Raw genomic sequence first — 15,091 nt, forward strand, 5'->3', positions numbered from 1 at the left:
TAGTATAAAAACGTTTTTTTTTTCATTTTTTACTATATTTTTTAGAGAAACTCTCTCTCCCACCAGTTAGAAGACAAACCAAATATTTATACATTTTTAGAGAGGTTTTAAACAAATTTTCCAAAGAAATAACAACAAAAATAATAATTTCTTGAAAACATTTATATATAATAAGGTTGTTTCGTAGTCAAACCCTATCAATTTCGTAGTTTAAAAAAAAACATAAAATCGCAGGTGAAAACGAGAGGAAATCGCAGATGGACTATGTTCATCTGCAATTTTATGCTGGAAAAGGAGTATATATACATCGAAAAATAAAAAAAATAAAAACCATCTGTGAACGTACAAGTGGCTAAAGCACAGACGTGCTTTAGCCACTTGTACGTTCGCATATGGGAAGGCGAAATCGCAGATAACTTATACCCATCTGCGATTTTAGTGGCTAAAAATGCAATTTTGATTTTTTTGGCTATTTTCCACAAAGTAATTAGTGTATTTGGTTAAATTTGCAATTTTCTCTAAACAAAATAATTAAAATAAAGCAGAAATAAAGAGTCAAAATTACGTTTCAATAATTATTCCGAAAATCCATCAACAAACATGATTTCTCCATCTCACCCACATTTATATTCTAATTTCTCTCACTTCCTCAACATCTTTCGTTATATATATATCTATAAACACACACAGTCACACACACATTGATCATCTTTCATCGAGTGAGAACATTTCGAGAGAAAAAATGGCAGCTTCTTCTACTATTGTGTGTTTTGGAGAGATGTTGATCGATTTCGTACCCGACGTGGCTGGAGTCTCTTTGGCTGAGTCTCAGGGATTCCTTAAGGCCCCAGGTGGTGCTCCCGCTAACGTCGCTTGTTCCATTGCAAAGCTAGGTGGCTCCGCCGCTTTTATCGGCAAGGTACTTATCATAATAATTTTAATATATTATTTTAATCGATGTGGATTCCATCGATCAATGTTGTTCTTGAATGATTTAGAATTTAGTGGACATTTATGGATCAATGGTTTTAGGGAGTGATCAATGTTCCTATTTTATTATACAAAATTGTTTTGCATGTAATAATTGCACAATGGACAAGATCCCCCAAAATGCATTATGATTAATTTAAAAAAAGCGACAGATCTACTACTACACTAACGTCTATATGAATCAAAGTTGTTGTTGGATGACTTATAATCTAATGCACATATCTAAGGATCAATGGTTTTACGTAGTGATTATTGTTTTATTTTTATTTCTGTAAAAGTTGTTATCCATCGTTCATCTATATGAGTTTAATGCTGTTCTTGGATGATTTATAAATTTACGGACATTTATGGATCAATGGTTTTACGGATTAAATTTTGCAAATTGGACATTAATGGATCAATGGTTTTCTGGCGTAATATTTTGATTTTTTAAATGAATATAGGTATCTAGAAACTTTAATATGAAATAAGAAAAAAAAGTATATATAATATATTGTGATTGATGTAAAGTGCAGGTTGGGAAAGATGAATTTGGATTCATGTTGGTTGACATTATAAAGAAAAACGGAGTGAATGCTGATGGTGTGTTGTTTGACGAGCATGCGAGGACAGCTTTAGCATTCGTGACACTTAAGAAAGATGGTGAAAGGGAATTCATGTTCTATAGGAATCCTAGTGCGGACATGCTCCTAAAAGAATCCGAGCTTAAAATGGACATAATCAAGAAAGCCAAGATCTTTCATTATGGCTCCATCAGTCTCATCACCGAGCCATGCAGATCTGCTCACATGGCGGCCATGAAGGCCGCCAAGCAGGCTGGGGTCTTGCTTTCTTATGACCCCAATGTCCGCCTTCCCTTGTGGCCTTCTGCTGAGGCCGCCAGGCAAGGCATCAAAAGCATCTGGAACGAAGCTGATTTCATCAAGGTAGTTTATTATTGACACTATGATATTTCCTTTGCAAATGACAAATTTACAATGGATCTTCTCGTAGCTGGTTATTGATACTATGAATTTTATTTGTTTTGGTTTATGGGTGTGAAAAGACGAAATTGCCCTTTTATGTGTAGGTGAGCGATGACGAGGTGGAATTCTTGACACAAAAGAAATCTGATGATGAAGAAGCCGTGAAGAGTTTATGGCATGATGGTCTTAAGCTTATGGTTGTTACGGATGGCGAAAAGGGTTGTCGATATTACACCAAGGTATGTGAAAAATTGCATCTCAGTTTTTTTTTTTTTTTTTTTTTTTTTCATTTTGCTTTTAATACGACATTAATTTATTCACAAATGTTATTTTGTAAACTATTTCCAATGAGTGTAGAGCTTCAAGGGAAGAGTGCCCGGATACTCCGTGAAAACTGTGGACACAACAGGAGCCGGAGACTCTTTCGTAGGCTCGTTACTTGTTTCTATGGCCAAAGACACTTCCATTTTCACGGTAAGAAGAAATCCATTTCGTTTCACAGGTTTTGATAGAATTGGCATGTAACATATTTATTATGATTCGTTCATTCTTTCCAAAAAAACGAAACACGTACCCTAAAATCTAAACACTGGTTCTTTTATTTTTTCAATAAATGTAGGATGAAGCGAAGCTGAAGCAGGCACTAGCATTTTCGAATGCATGTGGGGCGATATGCACAACAAAGAAAGGAGCCATCCCTGCACTACCTTCCGTATCCGATGCCCAATCTCTCATGTCCGCTTCCAAGTAGAGAATAAAAACCCTACGAGATTGTTTTGTTTTTTTGCAAGATTGTTTTGAATGGTTTCTTAGTTTTTTAGATCGTTTTTTCTTGGTTTAAACCAATCGTTTCTTAGGTTATTGATTTGAAAAGGCCACGTGTTTGTTTGGACCTTGTTTTTGTTTTGTTTTGACGATTCAAAAGGTAAATAACAATATCTTGTTCTGCAATCATAACAGAACAAGCTTATTATTTTCGGCCCATATCCCATCCAAAACGGATGGGCTTTTTGTGAGTGTTGATGTAATCATGATTGCTGGATCAATATTTGTTACTACAAGTTGTTGAATGTTGTTGATATTGATGTTTAATGTAATGAAAGAATATTTGTTCGACAACAGACTTCTACAGCTAAAACAAATTTGCAAGAACAAATTCAACTTAAACCTTGTAAAAACAAAAGGTAGTGTTTGTCTCAAGGTACTTTACTAGACTGGAATGGAGTAAGATTTGACAACTTTTTATAGTGTCAGCGACAAGTCATGAGGGCATTTACGTCTTTTACACATGCGAGAAAGATCAAAATCGAGTTTCATTGGAAAAAAAAATTACAATTACAATATGTCAATATAACCTTGGTCTCTAGAAACAATAATATGTAAAACACTAAAAATGGGCCAATAACTCATCATTTCCAAAGCTTATTTGTACAATGTACAATAAAACAAGAATGTTAGTTACATATATGTTTTTTCCTTTGTTTTTCTCTTTTTACAACCTCATTTCTTTTTATCTCTATCGACTTAAAACCGAATTGGATGTTATTATTCTGTTGTACAAGGAGACGGAGGTAGGTATAATTACACCACACCGGTTCTTGTTCGGGCTTTTACAAATGAGAAAAAGGTCTAATTCTTGTTAAACTGTTACATGCTCATGGCTTTTGATGAGGTTTCTTCTTCTCCTTCCACCAATTGCCCATCAGCTTCCTGCATTCACCACAAAAGTTCATTTCAGATAAGACTCCATTTAAAGTAAAAAAGATGTGTGAATTCCATACCATTTGTTCTTTAGATCTTGTTTTTGCAAGATAATTTTCTAACGCACCATCACCACGGAGTATTTTTCCCCCACATCCTGATAAATAAGAATCTACTGACCCAACTGATTCCTCATCAATCACAACCACATCAACTCGATCGTTTCCTGTCTTGGTATCGGGAATCTGATTTTGTTTTTTTTTTAAGAAAAAGAAAAGGAATATTTTTATTGACATTTATGGTGAGTAAATGACGAAAAAGCCCTGCACTGCATACCTCGTACATAGAGTCGGTTAGAAGAGTTTCGAGTATGGCTCTTAACCCTCTTGCACCCGTGTTCTTGGCCATTGCCTTTTGAGCAATTAATCTTTGTGCCTTTTCTGTGAAATGTAGTTTCACCTACAGTTCACCAAACATAATTAATTACCAACAAACTAAACTAAGCTGAAATGTATTTTTTTTTTTTAACTTAATAGACTTTATACAGACAGATCATCTTTTCTTTTCCTATTAAATGTTGTATGAGAAAAAAAAAAAAAAAGACTTTCTTTTTTCAACTGAATGAAGTGCTTACATCGTTCATCTGAAACAATTTCTTGTATTGCTTCCCGAGAGCATTCTTCGGTTCCATAAGAACCTGTCATACAAGTAAATCATCAAAATAATACTCCAATAATTAAGTCTTTGGGTTGTGAAAAGAATAAAATCCTAAAACAAAATTAAACAGAGAATTTTTGAGTGATAAAGCATACCTGAACAAGTTGATCTTCGGTTAGAGCAGACAAACTTACTAAAATTGGAAATCGTCCTATGAACTCGGGTATGAGTCCATAGGCTATAAGATCACTACTTTCAACCTGAAAACAAAAAGGATAAAACCAATATATAATTAATTCCTCATTATCAGAAAGAAAAAAAAAATTAAAAAATAAAGACATTTGCGGCTTACAGATTCAAGTAAAGATGATGTGACTGCAGCATTTGTGAGTGCACTGTTTCTCATGTTAGCACGAACAGGTGCTCCAAAACCTATTGAAGAGTCCTGCTGTCTGAAATTAAAGAAAAAAAAATGATTTTACATTTAAACCCTTCAACTTATAGTTGTTATATAAAGACTTGAATGCATTTCCAGTCACAAATTTAATTACCAAAAAATAAAGACTTGAATGCAAGAAATAGCAACGCACTTTGATTGATTAGCTACATTCCTACCTTGAACATTATATTTTGGAAAATCTGTGGATTATATCAAATGTCATCCGGATAGAAAGCAATTTTTACTGTTGTAATTGGGTGAATGTTTTAAAGTGGGTCTTGATAACTAAAAAAGATTGAAAGTACAGTAGTAGATTTTTCATAGTAACATAGATTAATAAGAAAAAAAAAGAAATCAAAGTAGAAATGAATATAGGATATGTTGCTATTTCTTGCACTTAGCCCAGAAAAAAAAAACAAACGTACGGATTTGGATTCACCTCTCGGATATGGTTTTCTCCAAATCAACAAATGCGCCACCACAAATGAAAAGGATGTCCTTTGTATCTATCTGCAAGTAACTTTTACTCATTAGATAAAGTAATAGTCTTATAATATTATCAATTTATTAACAAGCTTAAGCACAAGTGATTTAGTCACTGCAAACCCCATGAATGATAACACAGCTTGGCAGAGTCAGCCCTTTGATGACCTTGCTATGCTATCGTATGCGTATGTTTCCTCCCTCATTTATTTTTCCATTTTCACAAGTATTTTTTAAATACTACTAGTGTTATTTATCCAGACAACACTCAATGCAAAAAGACCAGGACCCATTAAGTTCCAACTTTTTATAAAACTTCCATCTGTATGCTGTCATTTTTCTTAAACGTTTATATCACAAGTTTATAGGAAACAGGCTATGCATGATAAGTTTTTTTGATGATGCAATTACGCCATAAGTAAGAAAGAGTAGGCATGCACATGGAGGGCTATATATAATAGGAAATCAATGCAAGTACATCATAAGAATCATGTGCCTTTACTGTACCTGAATGTTATCACCTCTAGGATGCTTCCTCGCCCCCTTTTCAGGCACGTTCACTATCTGCAGAAAGTTAACCTTTTCAAATGGAATATAATTACAAATATTCATTCAAGAATGCAGTGAGTGATATGTGTTTAAGTCGTAACTTTTTTACAAATTTATCATACAAACAACCAAAACAAAATGAAGCTAGTTACTTAGAACAAATGCCTTCAGAATTACAAGTAGTGATGTGTTTGATGAAGTCATATTATTATTATTATTATTATTATTATTATTATTATTATTATTATCATCTCTTGAATTCGGTAAATCAACGAGAAATATCAATTGATTGATTTTTTGCCAATTTATCACAAATATAATAATGGCTTACAGTTCCTTCCAGCATCTTAAGTAGAGCTTGTTGGACTCCCTCACCAGAGACATCTCTGCTAATGTTTAAGCTCTCAGCCTGTCAATTTATATCAAAACTTTCACATCTCAAAAAAGCATGCAAAACTCAGGATCACAAAAAAGTAATTGACTAAAACCTTTTTGGTTATCTTATCAACTTCATCAATGTAAACCATCCCTTGTTGTGCAGCTTCAACATTGAATTCAGCAACCTTGAAACCAAATGGAAACATTATATATCAATTTCAACTCTGTCTGTGGATCCAAAATCACAAAAAAATTATTTAAGTTTTCATCTCTCATCTGCTATCAACTGACTAACAATATAAATCAGAAAATAAGAACAAAAGCTTCACTATATTTGATTAATCTAATCACTCAAAATGAACAAAAACCCCTAATGCTTGCTAGAGAGTCGAGAGCCTAGCCTCTCCCAAAGGAATAACTTCCAGTTTCTCATCTGCTATCATTCTCTCTACTCCTATATAAATAAGTATTCTGCATAACCACTACATTAAAATAAATGCCCCTGCACTAAAACTAAAAGATTCTCATTATTTGTTTAGTTTGCCCACAATACCCTTTTCTATAATAACCTGATGCATAGCATTTACATTGCCAAACACTATAGAAGAATGATAGCAGTTTGCCATGATAAAACCAAAGAAGATATGAAAGAAGTTTGGGCCAAAAAGGGAAAAACACATAATGGAAATGATAACAGAAAGAGAAATTTAATTGGGTTGTTAAACTCATGAGTCTCAACTTCTTGGTCAATGAGATAGAAAAAATAATAATAAGAAGAAGCGGTTATACAATCAATATATATATATATATATATATATATATATATATATATATATATATATACTGCAGTACCGTAAGTAGCTTGTGCAATATAGATTCCACGTCATCACCAACATAACCAGCCTGCATAAGCCATAATGTAAAAAACACATAAACCACTTTCGATTGAACAGTGTATACATAATGAGGGTTAAAAGCACATTATGCAAACACTTTTTTTTTCCTGATTTATGCAACAAGTGGTTTTTTTAGAGGAAATACGCAATCAAGTTTCTTCAAGGACCGAAATATGCAACACTATAATCAGTACCATAATATGCAACCACGATTCATTCCATAAATGTTTATTTGTCTCACTCTTTTTACCAACTTATGCAACAATCTTTCACTTTTTTACCAATTTATGCACTAGTGTTTGACCTTTGTACCACTGTAAGCAACAATGTTTCGCCTTTTTACCAATTTAAGTAACATGGTTACACTTTGTTATAAATTTATGCCACAATGCTTCAGTTTTTTAACCAATTCAGTTTATGCAATCGACACATATTATTGAACAACACTTTGAAAGGTTAAACAGGTTACCATTTATTGCATCATTTGGTCCTAAAATGAAATGGTGTTGCGTATTTTGTATAAAACCCACTTTGTTGCATAATTTGGGGAAAACCATAAATATACATTTAACTCTATATATAATAATGGAAACAGAAATCTACACATTGGGTTTCACTTTTCAGTCCATTTCCACAAAAAGCAATATAAATAAATATATCAGCAACTGACTGACCTGTGTCAAGGTGGTTGCATCAGCAATGACAAATGGAACATTAACAAAACGAGCTAGAGTCTTTGCAAGTAATGTCTTCCCTATTTCACAAAAGTCATAGAAGCATAATAAACAATAAACAATAGGATTTATAGTGGAAGAGACAAGAAATATTATTAGAAAAAGAAAACATCCTAATGATCATACATACATACCTGAGCCAGTTGGGCCCATTAGAAGTACATTGCTTTTTTCTAAATCTACATTGTCATCATCATCTTCAGTCTTAGATCTTCCTGGATCTGCTCCTGACCTAGTTGCAATAAACAACTTCAGTTCAGCAATCAGCCTGTGATACTTACTTAAGATGAAAAGAATTCATTTGTTTAACAACTAACCCTTTCTTTAAGGAGGCATGATATATCCTTTTGTAATGGTTATAAACAGCTACTGAAAGGACCTGCAAATAAACCAGTTCAAGGGAAAAGATCATGTAGCAGATTAAGTAACACCATAATCAAATATACAAAGCCACTAACTTTATATAAAGTCACAATTGTCTCTAGGGTACAGATTCTAAGCATGCTTGAATGCATATCAGAAAGGGGAAAAAGTTGAAACCTTTTTGGCACGCTTTTGACCGATGACAAACTTATCCAGTCCCTCACAAATCTCCTTAGGAGTAGGCAAATTCTTCCCCAAATTTGAGCCACCTGACCCATACTTCTCTCCACCACCACCGCCAGGACCCCTTGCACGTATTACATTCAACCCCGGTGCAAACGGAGGTCCAGGGGGAGTATGCACCGCAAGTCCATTGCCAGAGAGAGGAGGAGGAGGAGGAGGATTGGTCCAATTCTCCGGTGGTTCACCACCATAAGCCTTCAATGTCTCCCAAAACGAAGCCCTAAGTTTGTTAGCATATTCATCATCATCATTAGCCTGTCTCTTATCCCTTCCATTCCCATTACTGTTTTTAACCCTACCAATTTCGACAAAACGGCCTTGTAAAGGAGCCATCTTGTAAGGCCGGAAATAGTAGGCGGTTTTACAATTGGGACAAAGGTTGACAGCCTGGTAAGCGCCTTTGCGATTGGAATCGGAACCAGGATCAGGCGGTGATTCTGATTCATTTCCGGCGGATGAAGACGGCGGAATTAGGTGGGTGTTATTGGAAAAAACCAGATTCATTTGCTTAGAACAACGAGGGCAGTTAGCTTCGGCTTTAATCCTCCGCGTCATCGTCGTGGTTCTACTGCCGTTGTCATCAGAACCACCACCGCCATGATCCCATTTATACCTTGTTTGTAGACCAGTCAACGACCTCGGACGAATGTACGGACCGCCGGCGCCGGCATGTAGCAGCCAATTAACGAAACCACGCCTCGATGCATACGGGGTGGAAATTCTCATTCCTGCTTCTGTTGCAGCTATAATATCTCGAATCTTCCTCCATCTCCACATCCCAGACATCATAATCCAAAAACTACAACCTTTCTAATCGAATTTATTCAAATGGGCATGCAATTTTGCGATTCAATCAATCGAAACTGCTTGCATTTATTGAACAAAAAGGGGATTCCAAAATTGGCGATCTGTAAATATATATAACTTGAAAACGATCTATCTAATCCATAAATCTATCCAAATTAGGATTACATCCATTTGTAGCATACATGATTTTGCGGGATGAAAAACGAATTTGAGCAAGAAAGACAAGAGAGGGGAGTGTTTGTAGGGAGAAAGCAGATCAATTGTGCTTTAAAGTTTAAACTAACCGTAAATCGCTCTCCACTCCCACTGCTTCCTTCCCGTTTCTTGTTTGCATTTTTCATACGCCATAAACGTTTCAGATTTGGTGTCATCTCTTATTTTAATAATATTTAATTATTTTATTACAGAATATTGATAATAAATACGGCATCACAAAAATACGAAGACATTATAAAGAATGTAAGAATTCATTCTATCTATCTATCTATTTATATCATCATTATCTTTATTTTTATAGCTATAAAGCTAGCATTTTTTTTTAAATCTCATGCATTTGAAATCCCCTTTTTTAACTTCTTCAAACCACATTCATTTGAAACCCTCATTTTTAACTAATACAATTCAAAAGTTTTCTTAATTATGATTTAACACTCAAAAGTTTTATAACTTATAGACAAAACTGCACAAATGGTCCCTGTGGTATGTCGAAAATTGCCACTTTGGTCCAAAAAGGTTTGGACTAGCACCAGAGGTCCAAAGTTTTCATTTTGTTGCTTGTTTGGTCCAATCTGTTTTGATATTTTTCAAAATGACTGATTTGCCCCTATTAATATGATTTTTTTTCTTATTTGTTTTTCTGATTTAAAAAAATAAAAAATAAAAAATAAAAATTAAATAAAAATAAATCTCTCTCTCTCTCTCTCTCTCTCTCTCTCTCTCTCTCTCTCTCTCTCTCTCTCTCTCTCTCTCTCTCTCTCTCTCTCTCTCTCTCTCTGGCCATCATCCAACATCCTTCCCCTTTAATCTGCAGTCCAACATCACCACTCTTGAAACAAACTCCGACCGCCGGCCAACAACATCGCCAATAATCACCGATACCAAATCTAATGACACTAAATCAAAAGGAAACCTTAAACATGGAATTAAAATCAAACCAAAATCAAACTTGAATCAAACCTAGAAAATAAAAATAGATTGTATGAAATTCAGATTCCAACCATCAATTAACACCACGAAAAATAACGATTCAAACCGGAAAAAGAAACCTAAACCATTTTTCTAAGAAATTGCATCAATTCCCAAATAAAAGACTTGATTTCAGTCCTCGATTTCAACTTGTATCAAACCAGGAAAAGAAATCAATACCTTGTATATAAAAAACTTTCATAAAACCCAAAAGTCCTGATTTCAAATGAAAAAAAACCTGAAAAGCCCTACATCAAATCCAAAAAAATCACATTACCGATTGGAGATTAGGGTGATGGCAGTGTATCACAGTGATGTTGGAATCGTTTTTTGCAAGAGAGAAATACATGGGTTGTGCAGTCATGAACAAAGGTTGGATTGTCGGTGGGTTTGCACATGGTGGGAAACATATACGAACAACCACCACCACTCGAAAAAGACGATGGTTGAGGGAGAAGGAGACATGACAAACAAATCCACTCCAAATCGACCCCGTACCCCGTCGATCTTGTACATGGCAAACTCCAAATGTTGCCTGAAACCGGAATCTACCACCGCCATCGTCTTCTTCGCCACTGGAAACCGAAATCCACCACCAAAACACAAGAGCAAAATTGTCATAAATCTCTCTTTTAATGACTAGATTTGCAAAAAGAATTATATTTATACCGGATCCAAAAAATCACCAAAACACAAGGACTAAAGATGTAATTTAATCAAAAGTGTATATAATGGCGTGATTAAAACATCAAACGTGGGAAGAAAAAACTAATTTTTAGTCATATAGATTTTTATATTAATTTCTAATTGTAAATTTAGTTAAATAAATTAATATTAAAAAAATGAATAATTGATTTTTCAGACAATTAGACAATTAGAACAGGAGTGGAAATGACCCTCGTTTCTTTTTTTAGTGATGTCTTGTTAACCATTGTTTATAAAGTATCTTAAAAAATGACTGCACAATTTGGAAAATTAGAATTAAAATTTAATAAGGATAGATCTGTAAAAGATTGGGACTTGAATGTAAAAGATAACTCTTATCTGTGAAGCCATTTTTTTTTGGTATCAAATCAAAGAGAATGCTTACCGGAACAAGGACCAATTTTTTTCCCCTAATGTGTGTGTACAGAGTAAGCGTTTTGTTTCTTTTTTACTTGGTGGGCTTAATGGGTTAAGCACTCAATGTGGGCTGTTTTCGAAGTATAGATTGTTGTGTCTTTTTTACTTAATCTAATCGAAATGACTTAATAGTTTAAACCAAAAACCAGGTTAAATGTATTATGACTCTAATCTTTTACCTATTTTCAGTTATTCATTTTTCCTCCCAATTCTTTTCATGTTAAAGGTTTGATGAATACCGATAAAATTATGAAATTTTATTTTTTTAAATGTCAAGAAACAAGTAAATTTGAGTTGCGTTTCATTTATGACAAGTTAAACATAGAAAATTAAAATCTTTGATTTAATCTTTATTTATATTTAGTATATTGAGGTGGTTCCCATATTTTATATGGGTGCTCCTATATACACGAATAAAATCGTGTAATTGAGCTTTGGGAACAACAAAGTCTCCGTCCCATCATCTTCCGTCACTTTGAATGAGGATTTTCAATTTCCTTTATGTTTTTTTATTTTACTCCCTTCAACTTAGATGTAAGTTTGAAAAGATATCTTTTTTCTAATTTTTATATTATACTCTAATAATTAATTATTGATTTGAAATATATAGGTAAAAAAAATATATATTTATGTTCTTAATAATGAACTCCTCGTTAAGATCTCGTTAAAATTCCAAATAAAAAGATATATATATATATATATATATATATATATATATATATATATATATATATATATATATATATATACACGATTTTAGATCTTGGTAGTCGAGTATTCCGTAACGTAATATTCCTGTTTTTCCGGTTGCTGAGCACCACCATCATGTTAGTCGAATTTAGATCTTGTTAGTCGAGTATTCCGTAACGATGGCTACGAATCTAGATCTTGTTAGTCGAGTTTCCGTTAATATTATCTAAATTCGTATATCCATGTCGGAAACCACAGAAACTGGTACACCGTAACGTAAAACTACCTCCTTGATATATATATATATATATATATATATATATATATATATATATATATATATATATATATATATATATATACCTTTGTAAAAAATTTTGTCGTATTAGCAACGCACATTAATCTGTCGTTAAAACACCACCATAAATTTTGTTTTATCTGTTAGGCTTTGTTAAAATTGATGAAAAAAAAATCCATTCATATTCATTAATATACAGTTTCTATCATCCATAAAGAATTTTTAGCATCATCATATTTTACTTTTTAGGCTTAGTTAAAATTAATATAAAAAAAATAGAATTCATATTCTTTAATTTTATAAATGGACAAATATAAACAAGATATATTTGTGAAAAAAAGTTCATTGTGTACCGCTTCATTTAGACGATAAATGTTAGAAAAAACTTGATTTATTAGAATGTAAAGATGACGATTTGGGTTGTGATGTTGAGGTAAATATGTTTAATGCTCATTACGAAAAAAAGTTAAGTTTAGCAAGAATGTTACTAAACTTAATCACGCCGTCAACAACTTCAGTTTGTGAACCTGCTACTCACAAAACTGTTCGTAGGCGCCGCTCCTTACAGAAGAAACTTTTCTGAAAAACTCATATCGGATAGGCATATCATGTACTCATTCCGAGAATTACCAAGACATCTCAAGCAAAGATGGTTCAACATGTTTTCCACTTTGGCTTGGTCTCCAAAACATCTCAACTCATAGAGCGGTTATTATTGCTCTTGTTGGAGGTGATCATTATGTGATAATATATATATATATATATATATATATATATATATATATATATAGAGAGAGAGAGAGAGAGAGAGACATATGTTCAGGTGTTTTAACTAAGTATTGTGTTATTGTATGCATCAATGTGGGCCAATCAAAATTAAATAATAAAATAAATAAATAAGGGTAAGTTAGTCATTTGTTTAATAACTTCCAAAAATAATCCCTATAATCATGGTATCTCTCCAGTTTAAATCTCGTTCCCCTCTTTATCTAAAAACCGATTCTGAAAACCCTAAATTGAACAAACCCCTCGTTCCACCGATTCCGAACTAAAAACCTTATAATTTGTAAAATCGGATTTTTAAAATTAATAGAATCTTTGATCCCTTAAAATATACAAATTTCCTTTATTAAATCTAGGTTAACTGACTAAAATACCCTTCTAGTTAAATTAGATAGTATTTTTCAATTATATTTAATTAAATAATATGTATTAATAACTTTCTTAAAATAAGTAAAATGATTAGCCCACATTTATGCATACAATAACACAATAATTACTTTGAGTAGAATAACCTAGGCCTATATATATATATATATATATATATATATATATATATATATATATATATATATATATATATATATATATATATATATATATATATATAGGGTGAGGTTCAATAAAGAACCATAATTAACCAAGGAACCAATCTTTTTTTCAACTTTTACAACTTATTTTTTATCAAAACAAAAAAACTAAAAATACAGAAATTCATAACTTTTTATCATTTTTCCAATGATATGAAATTCGATTTTTTTTTATTTTTTTTTTACCTCAAATTCACAATGTGAATCTTTGAAAATTCACAACGTGAATCCGGATTCACACGGTGAATCCGAAAAATATTTTTCACATTCACAATGTTAATATATGAATTTAGATATTTTTAGATTTTTTTTTTCGATAAAAAATAAGCTCTAGAAATTGAAAAAAAGATTTGGTTCCTTGAAGAACCAATAATTATGGTTCTCTATTGAATTTTTCCATATATATATATATATATATATATATATATAAACTAAAGTTTTAAAAAGTATAAGGTTTGATTTGAAAATCAAATATAAATATAAGGATATTTAATGTAAATTGAAGAGTAACATTTCATGAATTTGCATAACCACGTGACAAATTTAATATAAGACAAATTTAATATAATATATGGCTAAGTTTAGTAAATGACATTTATCATTCAATCAACTCATTCGTGTATTTGGAATTGAGTTCGTGCCTTTAGAATTACCCATTTTATATAGCTTGTTGCTGTTTATTTTTCTTTGTGCTATATCTTGATTTTGCCTATATGCTTTGTGATAAATAACTAACAACCCAAACCACAATTAAAAAATGCAGGTGAATTTTTGAAAGAAAATAAGAAGATACTGGTTAAGCTGCAATGCACAAAATATTTTAGTTCCAAGAGATGATAGCATTATTGCTTGACCAAATGTCATGCATTGCCAATCAATGTCAACAATTAAAAATACAAAGCTAAAAACTAGACGTTGAAGTAAATGGCAAAAGAAGCATGCTATTTGACGATAATACCCCTAAAGTAAAAGTTGGACACTTAGAATTAAAAGAGGTTAACACAAGAATGACTAAAAAGTGAAAATGAAATATGAATATCAAAATATTTGTATAAATGTAAAATATTGGACATCAAAAATGACAAAATATCCCCTGAACTAAATAATGGCAAAAACGAACAAAGCATTGATGATGGAAATAGAAAATAAAGTTTCCATTATGCCAATACACACATATAAGGAAAATATCCTTTTTTTCTCACGATTTTGATTTCTACATAA

General features: G+C 32.4%; 2 protein-coding genes across 2 annotated transcripts; one reads left to right on the forward strand and one right to left on the reverse strand.

The window, feature by feature from the left end:
- Positions 1-673: 673 nt before the first annotated feature.
- LOC145108603 (fructokinase-2-like) lies at positions 674-3,025 on the forward strand. The gene is made up of 5 exons (XM_079045638.1): positions 674-919; positions 1,506-1,916; positions 2,060-2,194; positions 2,313-2,429; positions 2,575-3,025. The coding sequence occupies exons 1-5, from the start codon at positions 743-745 to the stop codon at positions 2,704-2,706; spliced, it is 972 nt and encodes a 323-aa protein (XP_078901764.1). The 5' UTR covers positions 674-742; the 3' UTR covers positions 2,707-3,025.
- A 310-nt stretch (positions 3,026-3,335) lies between these two features.
- LOC145108604 (ATP-dependent Clp protease) lies at positions 3,336-9,565 on the reverse strand. Its single transcript, XM_079045639.1, has 15 exons — positions 8,333-9,565; positions 8,110-8,171; positions 7,927-8,024; positions 7,733-7,812; positions 7,015-7,065; positions 6,273-6,347; positions 6,116-6,193; positions 5,743-5,799; positions 5,192-5,262; positions 4,666-4,765; positions 4,469-4,573; positions 4,291-4,353; positions 3,993-4,115; positions 3,737-3,901; positions 3,336-3,665 (listed from the first exon to the last, which is right to left on the reverse strand). Exons 1-15 carry the CDS (start codon positions 9,185-9,187, stop codon positions 3,603-3,605), a joined length of 2,046 nt encoding a protein of 681 aa, XP_078901765.1. The 5' UTR covers positions 9,188-9,565; the 3' UTR covers positions 3,336-3,602.
- Positions 9,566-15,091: the final 5,526 nt, after the last annotated feature.

Source organism: Lactuca virosa, chromosome 4 (assembly GCF_052849685.1).
Source record: "Lactuca virosa cultivar CGN04683 chromosome 4, Lactuca_virosa_CGN04683_v6, whole genome shotgun sequence".
Lineage (NCBI taxonomy): Eukaryota > Viridiplantae > Streptophyta > Magnoliopsida > Asterales > Asteraceae > Lactuca > Lactuca virosa.